Source organism: Mirounga leonina, unplaced genomic scaffold, assembly GCF_011800145.1.
Source record: "Mirounga leonina isolate KUSES-001 unplaced genomic scaffold, KU_Mleo_1.0 Mir_115, whole genome shotgun sequence".
Classification (NCBI taxonomy): domain Eukaryota; kingdom Metazoa; phylum Chordata; class Mammalia; order Carnivora; family Phocidae; genus Mirounga; species Mirounga leonina.
Window position 1 is genome coordinate 45,152,977 of NW_023270268.1, and position 17,397 is coordinate 45,170,373.

General features: G+C 42.1%; 1 protein-coding gene across 1 annotated transcript in view; it reads right to left on the minus strand.

Moving 5' to 3' along the window:
* Window positions 1-2,824: 2,824 nt before the first annotated feature.
* MINDY4B (MINDY family member 4B) overlaps window positions 2,825-17,397 on the minus strand; it is a 36,102-nt gene continuing 21,529 nt past the window's right edge. The window contains exons 10-12 of the mRNA XM_034988563.1: window positions 16,719-16,880; window positions 5,604-5,784; window positions 2,825-2,967 (exon numbers count right to left, since the gene is read on the minus strand). Of these exons, the coding sequence (XP_034844454.1) occupies window positions 2,825-2,967; window positions 5,604-5,784; window positions 16,719-16,880 (486 nt within the window). The remainder of the gene's footprint in view (window positions 2,968-5,603; window positions 5,785-16,718; window positions 16,881-17,397) is intronic.

The following is a 17,397-nucleotide window of genomic DNA, read 5'->3' on the forward strand; positions in this document are numbered from 1 at the left end:
CTATAGCCATAGTTTGTGTTACTTACTTGTAAATAAAATCAGGTCCAGGTGTGACTGCAGGTGGTGCAGACCTGCCAGTGTGGGGGAGGGAATCTCAGGCTGCCTGTCCCCTGGCCAGCTCCCACCTCGTCTTGCCACATTGGTGAACATATACTTGAAAAAATCATACACGAATCTTCTCTAAGAACAAACAATAATTTTGAGGGACATACCAGTCCAAGTCAATATTGAGGGAAAAAAAAGTATTTACCATCTCCTCAGGGACATTGTCTCACTATGGCTACAGTCAGTTTAGGTAACTATTCAGAAAAATTATTCATCTCTGTCTTCAAGAAAATAGCTTTCTCCTGATTGATTAAGAAGCTGACAGGACATGGTACACCTGGGTGGCACAGTCGGTTAAGTGTCTGACTCTTTGTTTTGGATCAAGTCATGATCTCAGGGTTGTGAGATCGAACCCTGCATCAGGCTCCACACTCAGCGGGAAGTCTGCTTGAGATTCTTTCTCTCCCTCTGCCCCTTCCCACCCCCCTCGTGTGCTCTTCTCTCTCTCTCTAAAATATATAAAAAAAAACTAAAATTAAAAAAAAAAAAGCTGACAGGACAATTAAAGTCATTTATCTCAAAACACGGAAAGTTCAAAGGTGATCTGATTGTCCCAGGACATTTCTAGCTACTTTTAAATTAGTCCTTAAAAAAATTACTGGTGCCCTGTTAATAAGGTAAAACAAAAACTCATTTCCAATGTTGACATGAAGGTGATTAATACCTTTATATATATCAAAATTATTATACCTTTATATATAAAACATAGCTTCTTAATCTTCCCTCTATTATTTTACTTATTTATAGATTTGTTCCAGGAATGATTTAAGACAGGTTACAATACATAAAATATGACAAAATAACACAAATTACAAATAAATTAGAAATTCAAAGGAAAAATAGGGTAGGGACCAAAAATGGACTCAGAAATGAGGCCAATTAAAAAATGCCTTTTGTCAGGACGGTGGACCAGTTGTCTACACAACAGTCATCTGACCCTTCTTCCTTCTGGAGAGCCCTGATTTTGTTCTGGTAACAAGTGTCCAGCTCTCAGCCCTAGAAGATGAATCATGATTGACCTAAGAGAGTCATGGATCCCTTGCTGGACCATTCTTGTTTGAAAAGCACGTCCTTATTGTTTGAGACACTGTGAGTGAAATCTCTTACTCCTGGCTGGTAGCTTTGTCCCTGAGGCATGTGCTGCTATTTCTCATTGTCTCTAAGCTTTCCAGCAGTCCACTCCAACAGGGACATTTGGTTAGAAATGACTCAGTATCCATAAAACAAACAACAGGCCTGCACCTCAGGAAAAGCACAATATTGCTAAAACTAAGACCAACTAAAACAAGGGTTGAAAAGGGTCCACGTATTTATCTAATGGATTTAAAATCCTGCATGAAACACCAATGTAATAAAGATACTGTAATCAGCAATCCAAGCCAAATTGGCTTTCTTTTTTGACATAATTTATTAGTCACCTTCAAGTTTCATTTTCTATGTGCTCCTTAAGTTAAAACATTATTCTCTGAGCCAAATGAAAGTGCATTTCACAAATTAATTTGGACAGTGGGCGTGGAAAAGGCGTTCTTAGCAATCTAACCTTTGGCTTGTGAATACAGAGCCCTAAGTCTTTGAATTGGCAGACCAGTGGGGTGGGTAGGGAAAAGGTCTAGATGGTTTCCATATACTTTTTAAAGAAAGAATATGTGTTTTATTCTATGTATTTCTTCAGAAAAAGTGTAGGCATTCAAGAGGACCGGGAAAGATCACATTCTAAAAAGGATTGTTTCCCCTTTTAACAATGACATAAGAAGAGATTCTATTTTTACTTATAATTTTATTTTATCTAGGAATAAGACTTCTTTTTTAGTTTATCTGTTTGTCTATGTATTTATATTCAGCTTATAAAGACAAGAAACAAACATAGCACTGGTAGAAAGAATGTCTCCTTCTGTGTGCTCTCCTTGACTGCTTGAGCCCATAAGCCAATGACTATTGCTGCCATACTACCAGGAATAGTCCCCCCTCCAAGCCCAAAGAAGCCCATTTACTATTTTAATGACCAGAACTTGCTAATGTGGGCATGTGAAATGTAACCTTGGAAAGGAATGCTCTCCATACCAGGAAGTCTTTGAGAAGGCTTGAGTTCTTGCCATAACTAAAAATCTGATGATGCATTACTGATGACTTCATCCCCAAATGAAGGCTAGCTGCCTGTGTCCATACTCCTCAGGGAGAATCACACCAAGAAAAGACTAATTCAAAAATAGAATACAGGGACACTTCATTTGCTCTATTGAATAAAATGAAGGAACCAGTCTGTGCAAGGATAGAGGATCACCTTGCAGCCCCTGCTGGAAGGGCCTTTCTTTTATAGCACAGAGAGCAACTGCAGAGAGCTTCACAGAGACAAAGAAAGAAAAGAAAAGAAAAGAAAAGAAAAGAAAAGAAAAGAAAAAGAAAGAAAAAGAAAGAAAGAAAGAAAGAAAGAGAGAGAGAGAGAGAAAGAAAGAAAGAAAGAAAGAGAAAGAAAAGAAGAAAGAAAGAACAAACGAACGAAAGAAAGAACAAAAGAAAGAAAGAAAGAAAGAAAGAAAGAAAGAAAGAAAGAAAGAAAGAAAGAAAGAAAGAAAGGGAAAAAGAAAAAGAATGGCTAATGGGGTTTTTCAGTGGGGTTCGTGAATGAGGAATGTAGAAGTAAAGTGGTCCCCCCCATATGAGGCTCTGTGCCCCAGGAGCTCTGACACTTCGTAAGTCATTGCACATCCTGGCTTTCTCTTTAGAGAAAGGGAACGGTTCCATTCCAGTTGATGGTGGCTTCTCTCCACTTGGTCCTGATTGCCATCTCTACTGGAGAAAACCGTCTTCTTGGTACATGTTCATCTTCATGTTGGTTCCTTTCCCAGTGATGGGAGTGAGTATCTGAGTGAGGAACAGCCAGCATTTTTTTTAAAGATTTTATTTATTTATTTGAGAGAGAAATAGTGAGAGAGAGAGCAGGGGGGTGGGCAGAGGGAGAGGGAGAAACAGCCTCCCCGCTGAGCAGGGAGCCTGGCCTGGGGCTCAATCCCAGGACCCTGGTATCAGGACCTGAGCCGAAGGCAGACACCTAACCGACTGAGCCACCCAGGCTCCCTGAACAGCCAGCATTTAGGCCCTAGCCTCTCTACACCATTCCAGAGGAAGCCAGGAAGGAAGGAAAACACACAATGGGTGGGCAGGAGCTGGGCTCAGCAAGCTGTGTTCCTAGAACTGGTTAAGCAGAAGGGGATTCCAGTAGAAGGTATGTAGAAATGCCCCATACAAAACAAGTCTGTGGTAACATGGGTTGTTTTGTATTTTGGAATATGAATAGTGATAAGTCGTGATATGCATCCCAGCACCATGATAGGACACATAGAGCCAGGTGTAGGCCACAGAATGCTGTCAGGAAAACCAGGAGAGGGGGAGCTCATCACTTCTCAGTGATTCTAAGAGTACATTTACATTTTTGGGTGAAGGGCAAAGTAGCTTAGTGAGGTAGTCAAGAACTGGGTTCAAGAGCCAGCTTTGTCTCATATGACATTTGAGAAGGTACTTAACATCTCTCAGCCTCATTTGTTCAGTTAGTAACTATTTATTGGCTACCTCAGTTTCTTCTGTGTGGAAATAGATATCATAGTATCTACCTCCTATAACTGCTGTGAGAACTTAATGGGATTACATGTACAGCTTCCAATACAGTGCCCAGAAGAGCATGCTTGAAGTACATGTGAGTTAATACAAAAATCTCAGAAAACAAACTGAAGGTTGCTGGAGTGGTGGGGGTTGGGGGATGAGGTGGCGGGGTGATGGACATTGGGGAGGGTATGTGCTATGGTGAGTGCTGTGAATTGTGTAAGACTGATGAATCACAGACCTGTACCTCTGAAACAAATAATACATTATATGTTAAGAAAAAAAAAAAAAGAAGAAGATAGCAGGAGGGGAAGAATGAAGGGAGGGGAATAGGATGGGGAGACGAACCATGAGAGACTGTGGACTCTGAGAAACAAACTGAGGGTTCTAGAGGGGAGGGGGGTGGGGGGATGGGTTAGCCTGGTGATGGGTATTAAAGAGGGCACGTTCTGCATGGAGCACTGAGTGTTATGCACAAACAATGAATCATGGAACACTACATCAAAAACTAAAGATGTAATGTATGGTGATTAACATAACAATAAAAAAGTAAAAAATAAAAAAATTAAAAATAAATTAAAAAACCACACACACACACACACACACACAAATGATGTTTTCTGGGGTGCCTGGGTAGCTCCATTGGTTAAGCGTCCGAGTCTTGGTTTTGGCTCAGGTCATGATCTCAGGGTCCTGGGATCAAGCCCCATGTCTGGCTCTGTGCTAAGCTCAGAGTCTGCTTGGGATTCTCTTTCTCCCTCTGCCCCTCCCCCCATGCTCGGACATGTGCACGGGAGCCTTCTGTCTCTCTGTCTCTCTCTCTCAAATAAATAAATAAATAAATAAATAAATAAATAAATAAATAAATAAATAAATAAATAAATAAAATCTTTTAAAAAATGATGCTTTCCTCAAAGAAGAGAGTAAAGTAGGAATGATATTTTAAGGAACATATTGTCAATGTCTTCCTCAATTAAATGGCCTAATATATATCTTTCATAATTAAAGAAGAATTAGGAGCTGCACAGAAAAAAAGAGTCACTAAGACTTTTCCAGATTTAGTCATTATAATGAAAAGTTGTTTAACACCAGGCCCATGATGCTAAATGCCAGGTCAAACATCAAGCCGTCAAGCCTCCACCAGTAGAACCAAGGTACCCAATACAGACTCCCAGTCTCATTGTGTTTATTCCCTTGTCCAAAAGGCCAGTGTTTCAAGACACTAAAAGTTTAAAGACATTTAAAGTTTACTCTTTTTTCCTTATGAGTTTAAACGAATATGGGTGTAATGGAAGTAAAATGACCTGTGTGGTCGTCTGCCCCTCCCATTAGACCGGACCCTCTTCAGTTTTGCTGAACTATGGACTATGCCTTCATTGTCGTGGCTTTCCTAGTGTCTAGCACAGCGCCTGGCACTTAGGAGGCCCTCAAACATCTGCACCGAAATGCACTCTCAGTGTGCTGACTAATGTCGCTGGATGATCACCTGATCGGTTGTAGGATAGAATTGACCAAATGGCAGCCCCCTGCCCCAATCCCTCCATTCTTCCCAGTTCTTCCCTCAGGCATTAAGTGCCTGATGTTCACAGGTAAAAGATCCCGGAGAGGGCTTTTTTGGAGATGTGATTCTCCCCCTTTTGTTGTTTCTCTTACCTAGAGGTTGTTTGTTCCTTTGTGCTACTTCTAAGCCCGCTGCTCTTATTTAAAGCAGCTGTAGAATGCCTGGGTTGCCGTGCTTGGGTTTAGGCCCGTGGGACTCGTGCATGGGTTTCATTTCAGAACTCAAGCCTAAGCATTTCCCTGCAAAGCGAGTGGGAATACCCACACAGCGGTGAAACATCCGCAGCCGCATCTTTCTGAGCGCACGAAAGCGCTTGGCACTTGGGGTTTGAAATGCTCACCTACTGTGAGATGCACAGGCGTGTCCTGGGCGGGGCGGCCACTGTACAGATACAGAGCAAAGCGACGCTCCGCTTTCCAGTCTGATGAGAGCTGCCTGTTTGTGCTAAAAAGGACGCTGGGTTTTCCACTGATGTTGCACAGCCAAATAGGTAATTTGGGGGTCTTCAGCATGCTGCCCACCTGGAAGGGGAGAGGTGGATGCAGATGAGTATATAGATTTGGCCACATCCCGGTGGATGCTGATACATCATTGCAATCAAAACGCAGCTCGGAGGCTTCTTCTCACACTTGTAGGTGCACAGGGCGCTCTGCGCGCAGTGAGATCTGAAGCGAAGGCTTCGTCATGAGCGAGTTTACATGTACGCAGGCTGTGGTGTAGCGGGGATGCTGCGGTGTGGGGATGGCCTCATGGAGGACGTGGAGCCACCTCAGTTTGGCGTGGAAGTTTAGAGAATAAACAAACTGAAACATAAGTGTAGTGCTGGAATAAAAGAACTTCCATTTGTCTTCGTCATTGACTGGTGTATTTACTCCTATGCCCAAGGTAGGACAATATTTCATTCGGCAGGTGGTCAGACTTCTGGAAACACTAACCATTTAGAATATAGGAAAAAGAGAATATTTAGAATATAGAAATATAGAATATTTGGGGCGCCTGGTGGCTCAGTCGGTTAAGCGATTGCCTTCGGCTCAGGTCATGATCCTGGAGTCCTGGGATCGAGTCCCGCATCGGGCTCCCCACTCGGTGGGGAGTCTGCTTCTCCCTCTGACCCTCTCCCCTCTCATGTACTCTCTCTCACTCTCTCTCTCTCTCCAATAAATAAAATCTTTAAAAAAAATAAAAATAAAAATAAAAATAGAGAGGTATAGGGGTGCCTGGGTGGCTCAGTTGGTTGGGTGTGTGATTCTTGATTTCGGCTCAGGTCATGATCTTGGGGTTGTGGGATCGAGTCCCGCATCGGGCTCCCTGCTCGGCGGGGAGTCTATTTCTCCCTCTGACCCTCCTCCCTCTCATGCTCTCTGTCTCTCATTCTCTCTGTCTCAAATAAATAAATAAAATCTTTAAAAAAAAAAGAAATATAGAATATTTTGAATGGAGGGAAGAGCTCCTGGGAAATGAGGGGAAAACACAGACATACATACAAACATTCATACATAGACACACATATCTATCTGCCTGTTAACACTCACATCAGATGTGAAGATGTACTGAGAGCGGAGCATACTAGTTTAGCATTACAATAATAATATTAAGTTTGCTCTTTTAACTAGTTTATCTAGCTTTTCCCCACAACTATCATTTCAGCTTGACTTCTCATGACTAGTGAATTAGACTGACAAAAGTACCACTCTGAGAGGCCCCTTCCGGCATCATGATATTACAGTGCGTTTCCATTTATGATATCTACCATTTTGTTTAAAGAGACAGGAAAGCACATATTTTTTAAAGATTTCCATCAAAACGTATTAATGTTAAAAACTAATTTTTTCTATGTAGAGAAATAAGCATGAACTACATAGAAAAAAAAACAAACCATCATTTTCATGTGATGCCAGGGAGAGCTACTGGACCCTCAGCCTTGGCGTGTCTTCCCATAACGGAAGGATCCAATTCTGGTTCTTTTCTCCATCAGTCCTTAGAGTTGTCCTGTGTGTTCAGGAACAGATTCTGTTTTATGGAATATCCAGCTTTGAAAAATTATCACATCTCATAAACTCAAGTATTAAAGGCTAATAACTTGACATTTGGATTTCTCAATAGTTCTATTCAAATCTCTTCGTTTTGCTTTAGTTTAAATTCTTCAGTTGTGGGTGAGTGGGTGAATCAGAAATGCTTTTGTCTTTAAGATTTTCACTTTCCGCTACCATAGAAAAATTTTATTACTGTGTTTGAAAGACACAAACTCTGTTTTAGTTAATAGTTTAAAAAGGGGGTGCAAGCCTAGCACCTCAATTTGGACATGCTCATAGTGGGTGCAGGAATTGCTTATCTACTCACACTAGAATTAGCCCCTCTGGGCTGAGTATAAATATGAGCATCTCACATATCAAACCGGCGAGTCGCCCACTGGCTACGTCAGAAATAAAACACAGAGGATGTGCAATGGAAGCCAACAAATGTGTTTACGTTCCAAGAATCCACCCACAAGTTCCAAATAACATTGTAACCATTCATTAGTTACAAAATAAGCACTTTCTCTCTTAGGCCTTCTTGCCATGGCACCTTGTATACTAAGATTAGATGTAATCAAAATACGATCTTCGGGACATGGAATTTTTAAGGTTGGAAAACTTGGATAAACTAGGAAATTGAGGGCCGTTTTGGAATAAAATGTCACTTCTTTTGAAATTCAAAAGAATTGAATTTGGGCCGATTTTCAACCAATGGAAGTTCCTGTAAATTACGTCTGGGTGGATGTAATAGAATATAGACATGTATAATATTGTTTCACAGAGTTTTTGTAACAGAGGCAAAATTCAACTGGCACTCAGGTAACTCTCTGCGAGGTGCTGACACCACACTGTTGTTACTTTCCGCAACAACACAACAGTTTTCTCTTCTGAACCCAAAGCTACTCAAGATTTTATTAAGAGTAGGAGGAAGATAAAGTAGTTATAAATACGACAATCTCTTCTATACAGAGACTGCACACTGAGCAGGCAGAGCCTCACTTGCCTTCAGAGATTCTAGGGGAAAGGAAAATGTCATGCATGACTGTCAAGGCACTTTGGCTATTAACTCTAAGCGGCAAGCCTTAAGAGCGCAGCTGAGAACACACCTGGTTTCAAGTGGGGCCTGCGAAAACAAAACGAAGCACCTCCCAACCGAATGCAGCCAAATATTATATCCCCTTTTTTTCTTAGCACACCACATCATGTGTTTGGAACTTTCAGATAAAAATTTGTATTGCTTTTGGGTAGACAGTGTATCAGCTAACCTCCACCCCCAAAAGCCACATTCTAAATATGTTTTATTGGTGAGATTCCCCCAATGCAGAATTTGTGCATGTTGCCTCGTGTTGCCATGGTAAAAAAGGAAATTAACTTGTGATACAGTAGTGCTATAAATAAAATACCTTTCTCCTTAAGTTCACTCATTGTGTAATAAGCCCAGTGTTACATGCAGCAATCAAGCCTTTCATAACATGTATCATTTAAGCCAGTGTAAAACTGTAAGGACAGGAGGAAGGATGGATAAATTCTAAACACTACAGGGCAAGGATTGAGTCCATGTAACTCTTTTTTTTTTTTTTTTTTTTTGCCATCTAGAACAATGGTGCTTAGAATGTGCCTTTGCATAATGAGCTTGATATTGCAAGTCCCAAGGGCCCAGTTTGGTAATGGGAATGGGAGAAAGGTGTTGGAGATTTGTGCTTTCTTCCCTGATTTCTGGTGACGATTCGCGTGCATAACTGTGAAGGGTCTGGCTCTCTGCACCTGCAACACAGAATTGATGTAACTTCCCTCGGCGAGTTCGCAGGTATGTTGTCATGTTTGCGGGGTGCGACCTCAGCAACTTGGTGGGGAGAGCGCCGTGGGTGGAGCTTCACATGGTACTTTTATGGTTGGATTTCTTCCTACGAGTCTCTTTAAAGGGAATTTAAAGAGGGAAGAGGGTACGGCTGGGATGGTGGCGTGCTCTGTGGGGGCTACCAGGGGAGTAATTCCAGCAAGACCTAAATGGCTTCAGCCCCTTCTAAAAATCAGAGTTGATTTTTCTGCTCGGTGGCAGGTGCGAAGATAATGCAAACCTCCTAAGGCTTTCCAGATGGTGTTAGACTCAAACTGCTTTATGTTCTCACTTGGGTATCGGAACCTCACACTCAAACCTGTACCTTCAAAGAGAAAAGGGATGGCAGGCTTCAAAATAGTGCCTAAGCTTGTGGGTAGCTGGCTGTGTTCCACGGGAACTGTCAGTCTGGTGGGCTCTGGGGGGCTTGCCATGGCATCTAATGAGAACTCCATTTTTTTTTCTTTTTTAAATCTCACCCACTGGGCTGTGACATTGGGACTGGAAGACGTGTATTTTTGCAGTCTCTGCAATTTTATCCCAGAGTAAGAAGAGATTTACTTTAGGAAGACAGATACAGCATTACAGGATGGTTTTCACCTGGACAGCAGAATCTGTTAGTACGTTGGTTTTCTTTTGAACTCCAAAACCTTTCTTATATTAGATTTTTATTATCAGTGGATACACATAATCTTCTGATTTGCAGCGCTCACCCTAGGCAGGAGCCCCTACGTACCCGCACAGCACCTAAGTACCCAGTTGGCACGTTCAGGAGTCCTGTGTGGAGGAGTAACCCTGCTCAGAGCAGAAAGGAAGGGGTTTGGCCGTGGGGGTCTTCAATCCAGTGATATAGAGAGCACTGTTCTGGAACCACATCTAGGTCCTTCTGAGCAGACATATGTTCTGCAAGGTACTTCAGTTCTATAATAAAATACTGTGAACTATGAGGCTTCTGGATACACTGTGGTCACGTGTGTCTTCCATTAGCATGTCTCTCAGTGCCACTGAGCTTGTCCTTTGGCCATGTACTAGACAGACACGGTCTGCCAAACCAGCAGGTGAAGGGGGGCAGATCCTTTTCAGAGGGTGTGCCCCAAGTACGTGTTGTTCACGATCAACTCAAACTTATGACTGCTTTAACCTGGAAGTCAATGTACAAAGTTCTAGCTTATTGAGTCATGCCTTCTAAAACCTAGCCATGGTATTGCCACCATCTAAATGTTAGAGTCTAGGGTGCCTGGGTGGCTCAGTCGCTTGAGTGTCCAACTCTTGATTCCGGCCCAAGTCATGATCTCAGGGTCCTGGGATCCAGCCCTGCTTCGGGCTCTCTGCTCGGTGGGGAATCTGATGGAGGATTCTTTCTCTCCCTCTGCCCCTCCGCCTGCTCACACAAGTGCTCTCTCTCTCTCAAATAAAAATAAATAAATCTTTAAAAATAAATAAATGTTAGAAGGGTGCCTGGGTGGCTGAGTCAGTTAAGCGTTTGCCTTCAGCTCAGGTCATGATCCCTCCCACCCCCCACTCGTGCTTGCTCTCTCTCTCTCTCTCATGCTCTCTCTCTCAGATAAATAAAATCTTTGGGGCACCTGGGTGGCTCAGTCGTTAAGCGGCTGCCTTCGGCTCAGGTCATGATCCCAGGGTCCTGGGATCGAACCCCGCATCAGGCTCCCTTCTCCGCGGGAAGCCTGCTTCTCCCTCTCCCACTCCCCTTGCTTGTGTTCCCTCTCTGGCTGTCTTTCTCTCTGTCAAATAAATAAAACCTTAAAAAAAAATCTTTAAAAAATAAATAAATAAATGTATGTTAGAGTCTAACATCAGTGTACCTATAACAGATATTACAGATGACATGATACAAATCTACATCTATATGTAAATATATAGGTAGGATAGATTATAAAAGCACTTATGATAGCGTATAATTCTAAGAACTGGCATTTTGTGTTGATCACCTTATCAGAAGACAAGAAAAGATGGTAATGGCAGACAGTGTGGCCCAGTGGGCAGAACCTGGGCTCTGATGCAGGTAGATCTGGTGTCCTAACACAGTCTCTGATGCCTCGCTGGTGGCCGAGGGCAAGTGCCTACACCTTGCTCAGTCTGGATTTTCTCGGGTCTAAAATTAATGGTCACACAACAGACACTGGACTGAAACTAACACTTCTCCCTTTGAGTGGAAGTGGGGATGAAATGAAATAAGGTATCAGTGCGAATGAATGGCTCGGAGAGAGCCTAGCACATAGTGTGGGCTCTGTTAGCACTACATTGAGTAAATAAGCTTTGTATAGACTCCCTTTAAGTTCCATCTCCAGGGATGGTGAAAAATATATGTAAAATTATATATAGAGAGAACATAATTATAGATATAATTATTTGAGTAATAGAGATGAGTTATGGATTGCTTTTTGTCCCCACATAATGAGCGGATATAGAAAGAATAAAAAAGCCTCTTCCAATAAAAAACTTTATATGTCTAACATATTCATAGATCTCAGCAGTTCGAGAACCAACCGCCAGCCGGTATTTGCTCTTTAATACATTTGTTCTGAAACCAAACTCCAAGTGCACGACAGAGACAACATAATAAACATCCTCGGGGTTTCAAGCTATTAGTGTACAATTGCAGGCAATTTTCACTGAGGACAGGATTCATAGGAGTCTCCCTGGAGAAAGAACACTGAGTCCAAGATGGCAGGATGAAAAGTCCCATGAGTCCCTTTTCGAAAAGACAGAAGCATTGTAGATGTGACTTCTATGTAGATTTTAAAGCTAACTTGGGCAGTTTCCATGCTTTGCCCCATTTCCAATTTATGAGCAAGCATTTGCATGGTGGTCCTGTTGTCTGGTCCATTTTGCCCCATTAGTCACTTTCTCAGTAGGAAAGCTCTTATTTGTTACCTCATGCCTTGGCCTTTTGGCTTGCTTTAAAGGTCCTGACAAACATCCACTTTATTACCAGAGGATATTTTAGGCGCTGCAGGTAATTTTCTTTAAAGCATGATTTAGCAGCTCTATTGGTCTGAGCTGACTTGTGTAGAAAGAAATGTGTTCCAGAGGAAATGGTAGCGCTGGATCTCTGGGAATTCTTGACTCTTTGAGGCACGCGGCTCTCCTTCTCTCAGTCCCTCTCTCCCTTTTTGTGGCATTTTCTTTTAACATCGGCCCTTTTCTCAGAGCCACTTAGTAGCTATGTAGCAAACACCTACTTAATTTTAATTTAAGATAAGGTCTGAGACTTTTCCCTAAAGCCTTTCAGATGTTTACAGGAGCAGAAAGCTGTCAACCTTTCTGATACGGCTTGAAAGACGATATTCTTTCTTATAATGTTTGTTGCAATAGCTAGTTTTCCAATTCTACACACATGGATTTAATCAGTTAGGTCTAATGAGTTTCTGCCCTTTATTTTTTTTAAGATTTTATTTATTTATTTGACAGAGAGAGACACAGCGAGAGAGGGAACACAAGCAGGGGGAGTGGGAGGGGGAGAAGCAGGCTTCCCACGGAGCAGGGAGCCCAATGCGGGGCTCGATCCCAGGACCCTGGGATCGTGACCTGAGCTGAAGGCAGATGCTCAATGACTGAGCCACCAAGGCACCCCTCTGCCCTTCCTTTAAAGCATTAGTTCAACCAAGGCAATTTTGTCCCCCCAGAGAATATTTGGCTAGGTCTGGAGACATTTTTGGTTGTCACATCGAAGGGCAGAACTATAGGCATCTAGCGGACAGAGGCCAGGGATGCTGCCAAACATCCCACAATGCACAGGACAGCTCTCACCACAAAGACATTATCCAGTCTAAAATGTCGAGGTTTCTAAACCTGGCTGCCCATGAGAATCACTTGTGGGCTTTAAAATTCTAATGCTCAGATGCTCTCTAGACCAAATAGAATAGAGTCATTGGCTAGGACTGGCTATGAAATTGCAGCCCAGTGCAAAATGAAAACGTGGGGACACTTACTCAAAAATTAGTAAGAATTTTAAGATGGTGACAGTAGAGCATTAGACTAAGGGCAGGGCCTTCTGAGTGTTGGGGCCCTGTGTGCCCACACAGATCTTCCACACATGAAGCTGACGGCGTTCTGGGGGATGACCTGGGCATTGGTAGTTTTAAAAGCTCTCAAAGCGGGCCAACGACTCGCTAAACAAAATATACAGATGGCAAATGAGCATATGCAAAGATGTTCCACATCACATATGATCGAGGAAATGAAAACAGCAATGAGATACCACAATACACCTATGAGAATGGCTAAAATCCAGAATGCTGACAACATCAAATGCTGGTGAGGATGTGCGGTAATAGGAACTCTGACTCACTGCTGGTGGGAATGCAAGAATGTACAGCCACTTTGGAAGACATTTGGGCAGTTTCTTACAAAACTAAACACTCTTACCATATATCCAGCAATCATGCTCCCTGCTACCTATCTAAAAATGTTTAAAACCTATGTCCACATAAAAATCTGCACACAGATGTTTAGAGCAGCTTCATTCATAATTGCCAAAACTTGGAAGCAACCAAAATGTTTTTTGTAGGTGAATGGACAAATAAACCTTGGTACATCAACGGAATATTACTTAGTCAATGGAATATTATTCAGCATTATAAAGAAATGAGCAACTGAGCTGTGAAAAGACAGGGAAGAGCCTTGAACTTATATATTACTAAGTGAAAGAAGCCAACCTGAAAAGGCTACATACTGTATCATTCCAACCATATGACATTCTGGAAAAGGTAGAACTATGGAGACAGTAAAAAGATCAGTTGTTGCTTGGGGTTGGAGCATGGAGGACTTTTAGGGCAGTGAAACTGCTCTGTATCACGTTATAATGGTGGACACACGTCATTATACATTTGTCCAAATCCAGGCAATGTACAACACCAAGATGGTAAGGTCAGCTATGGACTTTGGATAATCATGATGTGTCAATGTAGGCTCATCAATTGTAACAAATGTGCCATTCTGGTGGGAGATGTTGATAATGGGGGAGGCTATGCATGTGTGGGGGCAGGGCATATATGGGAAATCTCTGTACCTTCCGCTTAATTTTGTGGAGGAAAAAAACTGCTCTAAAAAATAAAGTCAATTAAAAAACCAAACCCTCCAGGTGATTTCAGTGTGCAGCCAGCGCTGAGAGCACGGTTCTCCGGCATTTATCGTCTGTCTCCTTCCCCGAACACTCAGCGTGTGTGTATGTACTGGCCCATGTGTGACTCATCTTTGTACCTGGACACAGAGCCTCACAATTAGGAGACGATCAATGAGCATGGCCTTTATCATCCATTCTAAACTTACATGTGTACAGGTCACTCTGGCTTCCCAGCAGGCTTTGGCATTCATAATCTTGTTTGCTCTTCGCATCAGTCCCGTGGTTGCAGAGCAGGTGTGAGGACACTAGTTTGAGATGAGGAAACCGGTGTAGAGAGAGTAGGTGACCAGCCCAAGTCACACCCCTGTGAGGGGCCGGGCAAAGCCTCCAACCAAGTCTCCTGGTTTTTCAGGTGAGGGCGGCTTCCTGCGTGTTACAGAATCCCCCTCACTTTTATTCCAGGTTTCCAAAGTGTGGCACAGAAGTGCCGTTTGGTGGCACGAGGCAGGAATGCCAGTGGCCCAGGGTAAACTTTAAAACAAAACCTGTTTATTTACTTCTTTGAATATGTATTAGGGAAAAAAAATAGCGAGGATGTCAAGTCCGTGGCTTGTATTACTGCTGCAGAAATGGTTACATGCAAATTTTTAAAATGAGTTGATTTAAAGAAAAATATTAATCACATAATAGTAGAGCGTGCTGCAGGTATGGAGCGACGACAAAGCTGTTTTAAATCTTTGTAGTTTATAATGAGAATAGAGTGAAATCGTGTGAAAGAGCTTTGTAATCATAGACAAAGCAGTCAAATTACGATTGTGGCTTTTGCGTCCTCACTCCTTGAAACTTGCCCCTGGTGTATCCTCCCGGTGTATCCTGCCATTTTTCTCCAAACTAAGTCTTGGCCATCAGGTGAAAGTGTGTGGTTGAAAAAAAAAAGAGAAAAATATGTAAACTGAAATCTATAGTTCCTTTCTTTGGGTGGCTTCGTTTTCCTCTTTATTGTAGATCTATCAAATTCTAAGATGAGTTCCCAGTTTAGAACCAAGGGATTTGGAATTTTATAACAATAACAAGTCCCTTCTCTGTCCAGGGTATATTCAAAGTACGGTCTTTCATGTTCATGCAGTGGAACTCTTTGCATCCTAAATATGATGAAGGACATATCTTCATTGACACATACAGATATGTGTTAAGTGATAAAAATTGGGTTTCCAAAGAGTAGCATAGGACATATTTATATAAGAAAGAAAAAGAGAAGGACGCATTGCTGAAAGGATTGACCCCTGGGTGATGGGAATGGGTTCATTTCTTTTACTTTTAGCTTCTCTGCCACTTCTCATTTTTCTATGATGGGCCTAGATTTCAAACTCAAGGAATAATAAGCAAACTTTAAACAGGCTTGTATGCAAAATGTACTTAATTCTGCTACGGTCAAACTCTACTTCTCTGGTGCCCTCAGATACATGATTTGTAGGTATAACAAGTTGCGGATTTCATGAGTAAGGCATTGTGGCTGGAGCCAAGAGCAGGAGGGAAGACGAGTGAAGATCTGGATATAAAAGGATCTTCTAAAGCCTGAAGTCTTGTGCCCACGAAAGGGATTTTGAGCTGAACTGGGAGAGTGAAGGACAGGACAGGGCACTGAGCAGCAAGGCCCTCATTTACTGCTGGTGGTTGGGAGAGGCTGGGGCCGGGACAGGGCTGGGGGGTTGTCAGCATCCTACTGAATTACATCCCAGCTAATTTCATGGCCACTCCAGAGAAGCCTGGCTTTTTCACAGAACCCACCTTGCCTTGCCTGGGTTTTAGGATGGAGATCTTTGTGAAAATATCACAGAAGCATCTTTGATTTGTGGTTTGGGGTGGGTGTATTTGCTTTCTCACCCTCTCTCCTGTTTATTTCTGCAGAGTCATATCTTACTTAATTCTCTGGTTATGTTTTTCAACGGCACATTCTACTTTCTGAAGGTTGTCAGAGGTTGTAAATCCCCTGAGCTGGAAATCATTTTGAGAGGAGTTTCATGGGGTGGGGGGGGTGGGGGGCAGGAGGCTTTTTTTCCCCAGTGATTTTTTTTTAAGCTTTAAGCAATAGATTGAAAATATGCATTCATTTGCATAAACAAAGGATTGGGAAGATACCCATGGGCTGCTGACAGAATTGATTTCTGAGAAGGAAGCCTGTAGCTGGATGGGGATAAAGAATGCTTTCCTTTCATCTGTATATTTCAAGTATTGTTTTTCAAAAAAGTTATTTGCCTCTTACTTATATTACCTGTACTCTATATACATAAAAATGTATACAATAAAAGATGAAGCAAGTACAGTAGACTTAGATATTTACATTGAGACTCTGAGAGTCTCTCTGTTTGTGTATGTGTATGTGGTGGATGGGAGGTGTGCAGGAATATAGTAAAGGAAAAAGCTCAGATTTTTCATTGTCTTAATATAGAGAGTGAAAAAAAATATATCAAAACACTGACACTCTGGTTGTGTGGTTGCGAATCAGAACACACTTACCTGCGAAAGCCTGTCATCCTCTGAGGCATCCTTATACCACTGCAAATACCCGACGTCACTGCGGGTCAGGACTCCATGTAATATTTCTTGCGACTTTCCCTTCTGATAGCCATTAAAGACATTTGGACTTGCTCTTCCGGTTAGAATCATGTTCAAAACGGCCTAGATGATATAGTTTACAAATATTTACATGTTAGGTAGCAATGACAGAAGGACTTAATTTCTTTTTTCTTTTAATAATCACTGAAAAATTACCAGTTTTACTTAAAAGAATGAAATGACATAATATCTAATTCGGGAAAAACAGGTCATCAACATTTGGTATGGTTAACACAAAACTTGAGTGACTTTGTTTCTTGAGCCAAACCCCATAGATCCTCACGTGCCCCACTCAGATCTTACTGCCATTCTTCTCTTTCCATTTCTTTTAAACTCTGCTTTCTGTAGTTGTGATTTTAGAAGCAGTACGCTCAGCTGTTGTTATAGTACTTTTCTTTCCATTACTAGGGATTCCTGGTGGGTCTTGTCAAGGTATTTTCTAATGGGTCTGTAGAATTGCAGGGATGTGGGGCTCTCAGAGGTAAACTGGGAAGACCGTGGTGGAAGTTGGAAGGTAGACTCTGATAACAAACTCAGGGGAGCATCTTCTTAGTCTTTCAAAGATAACTCGATCACTCTT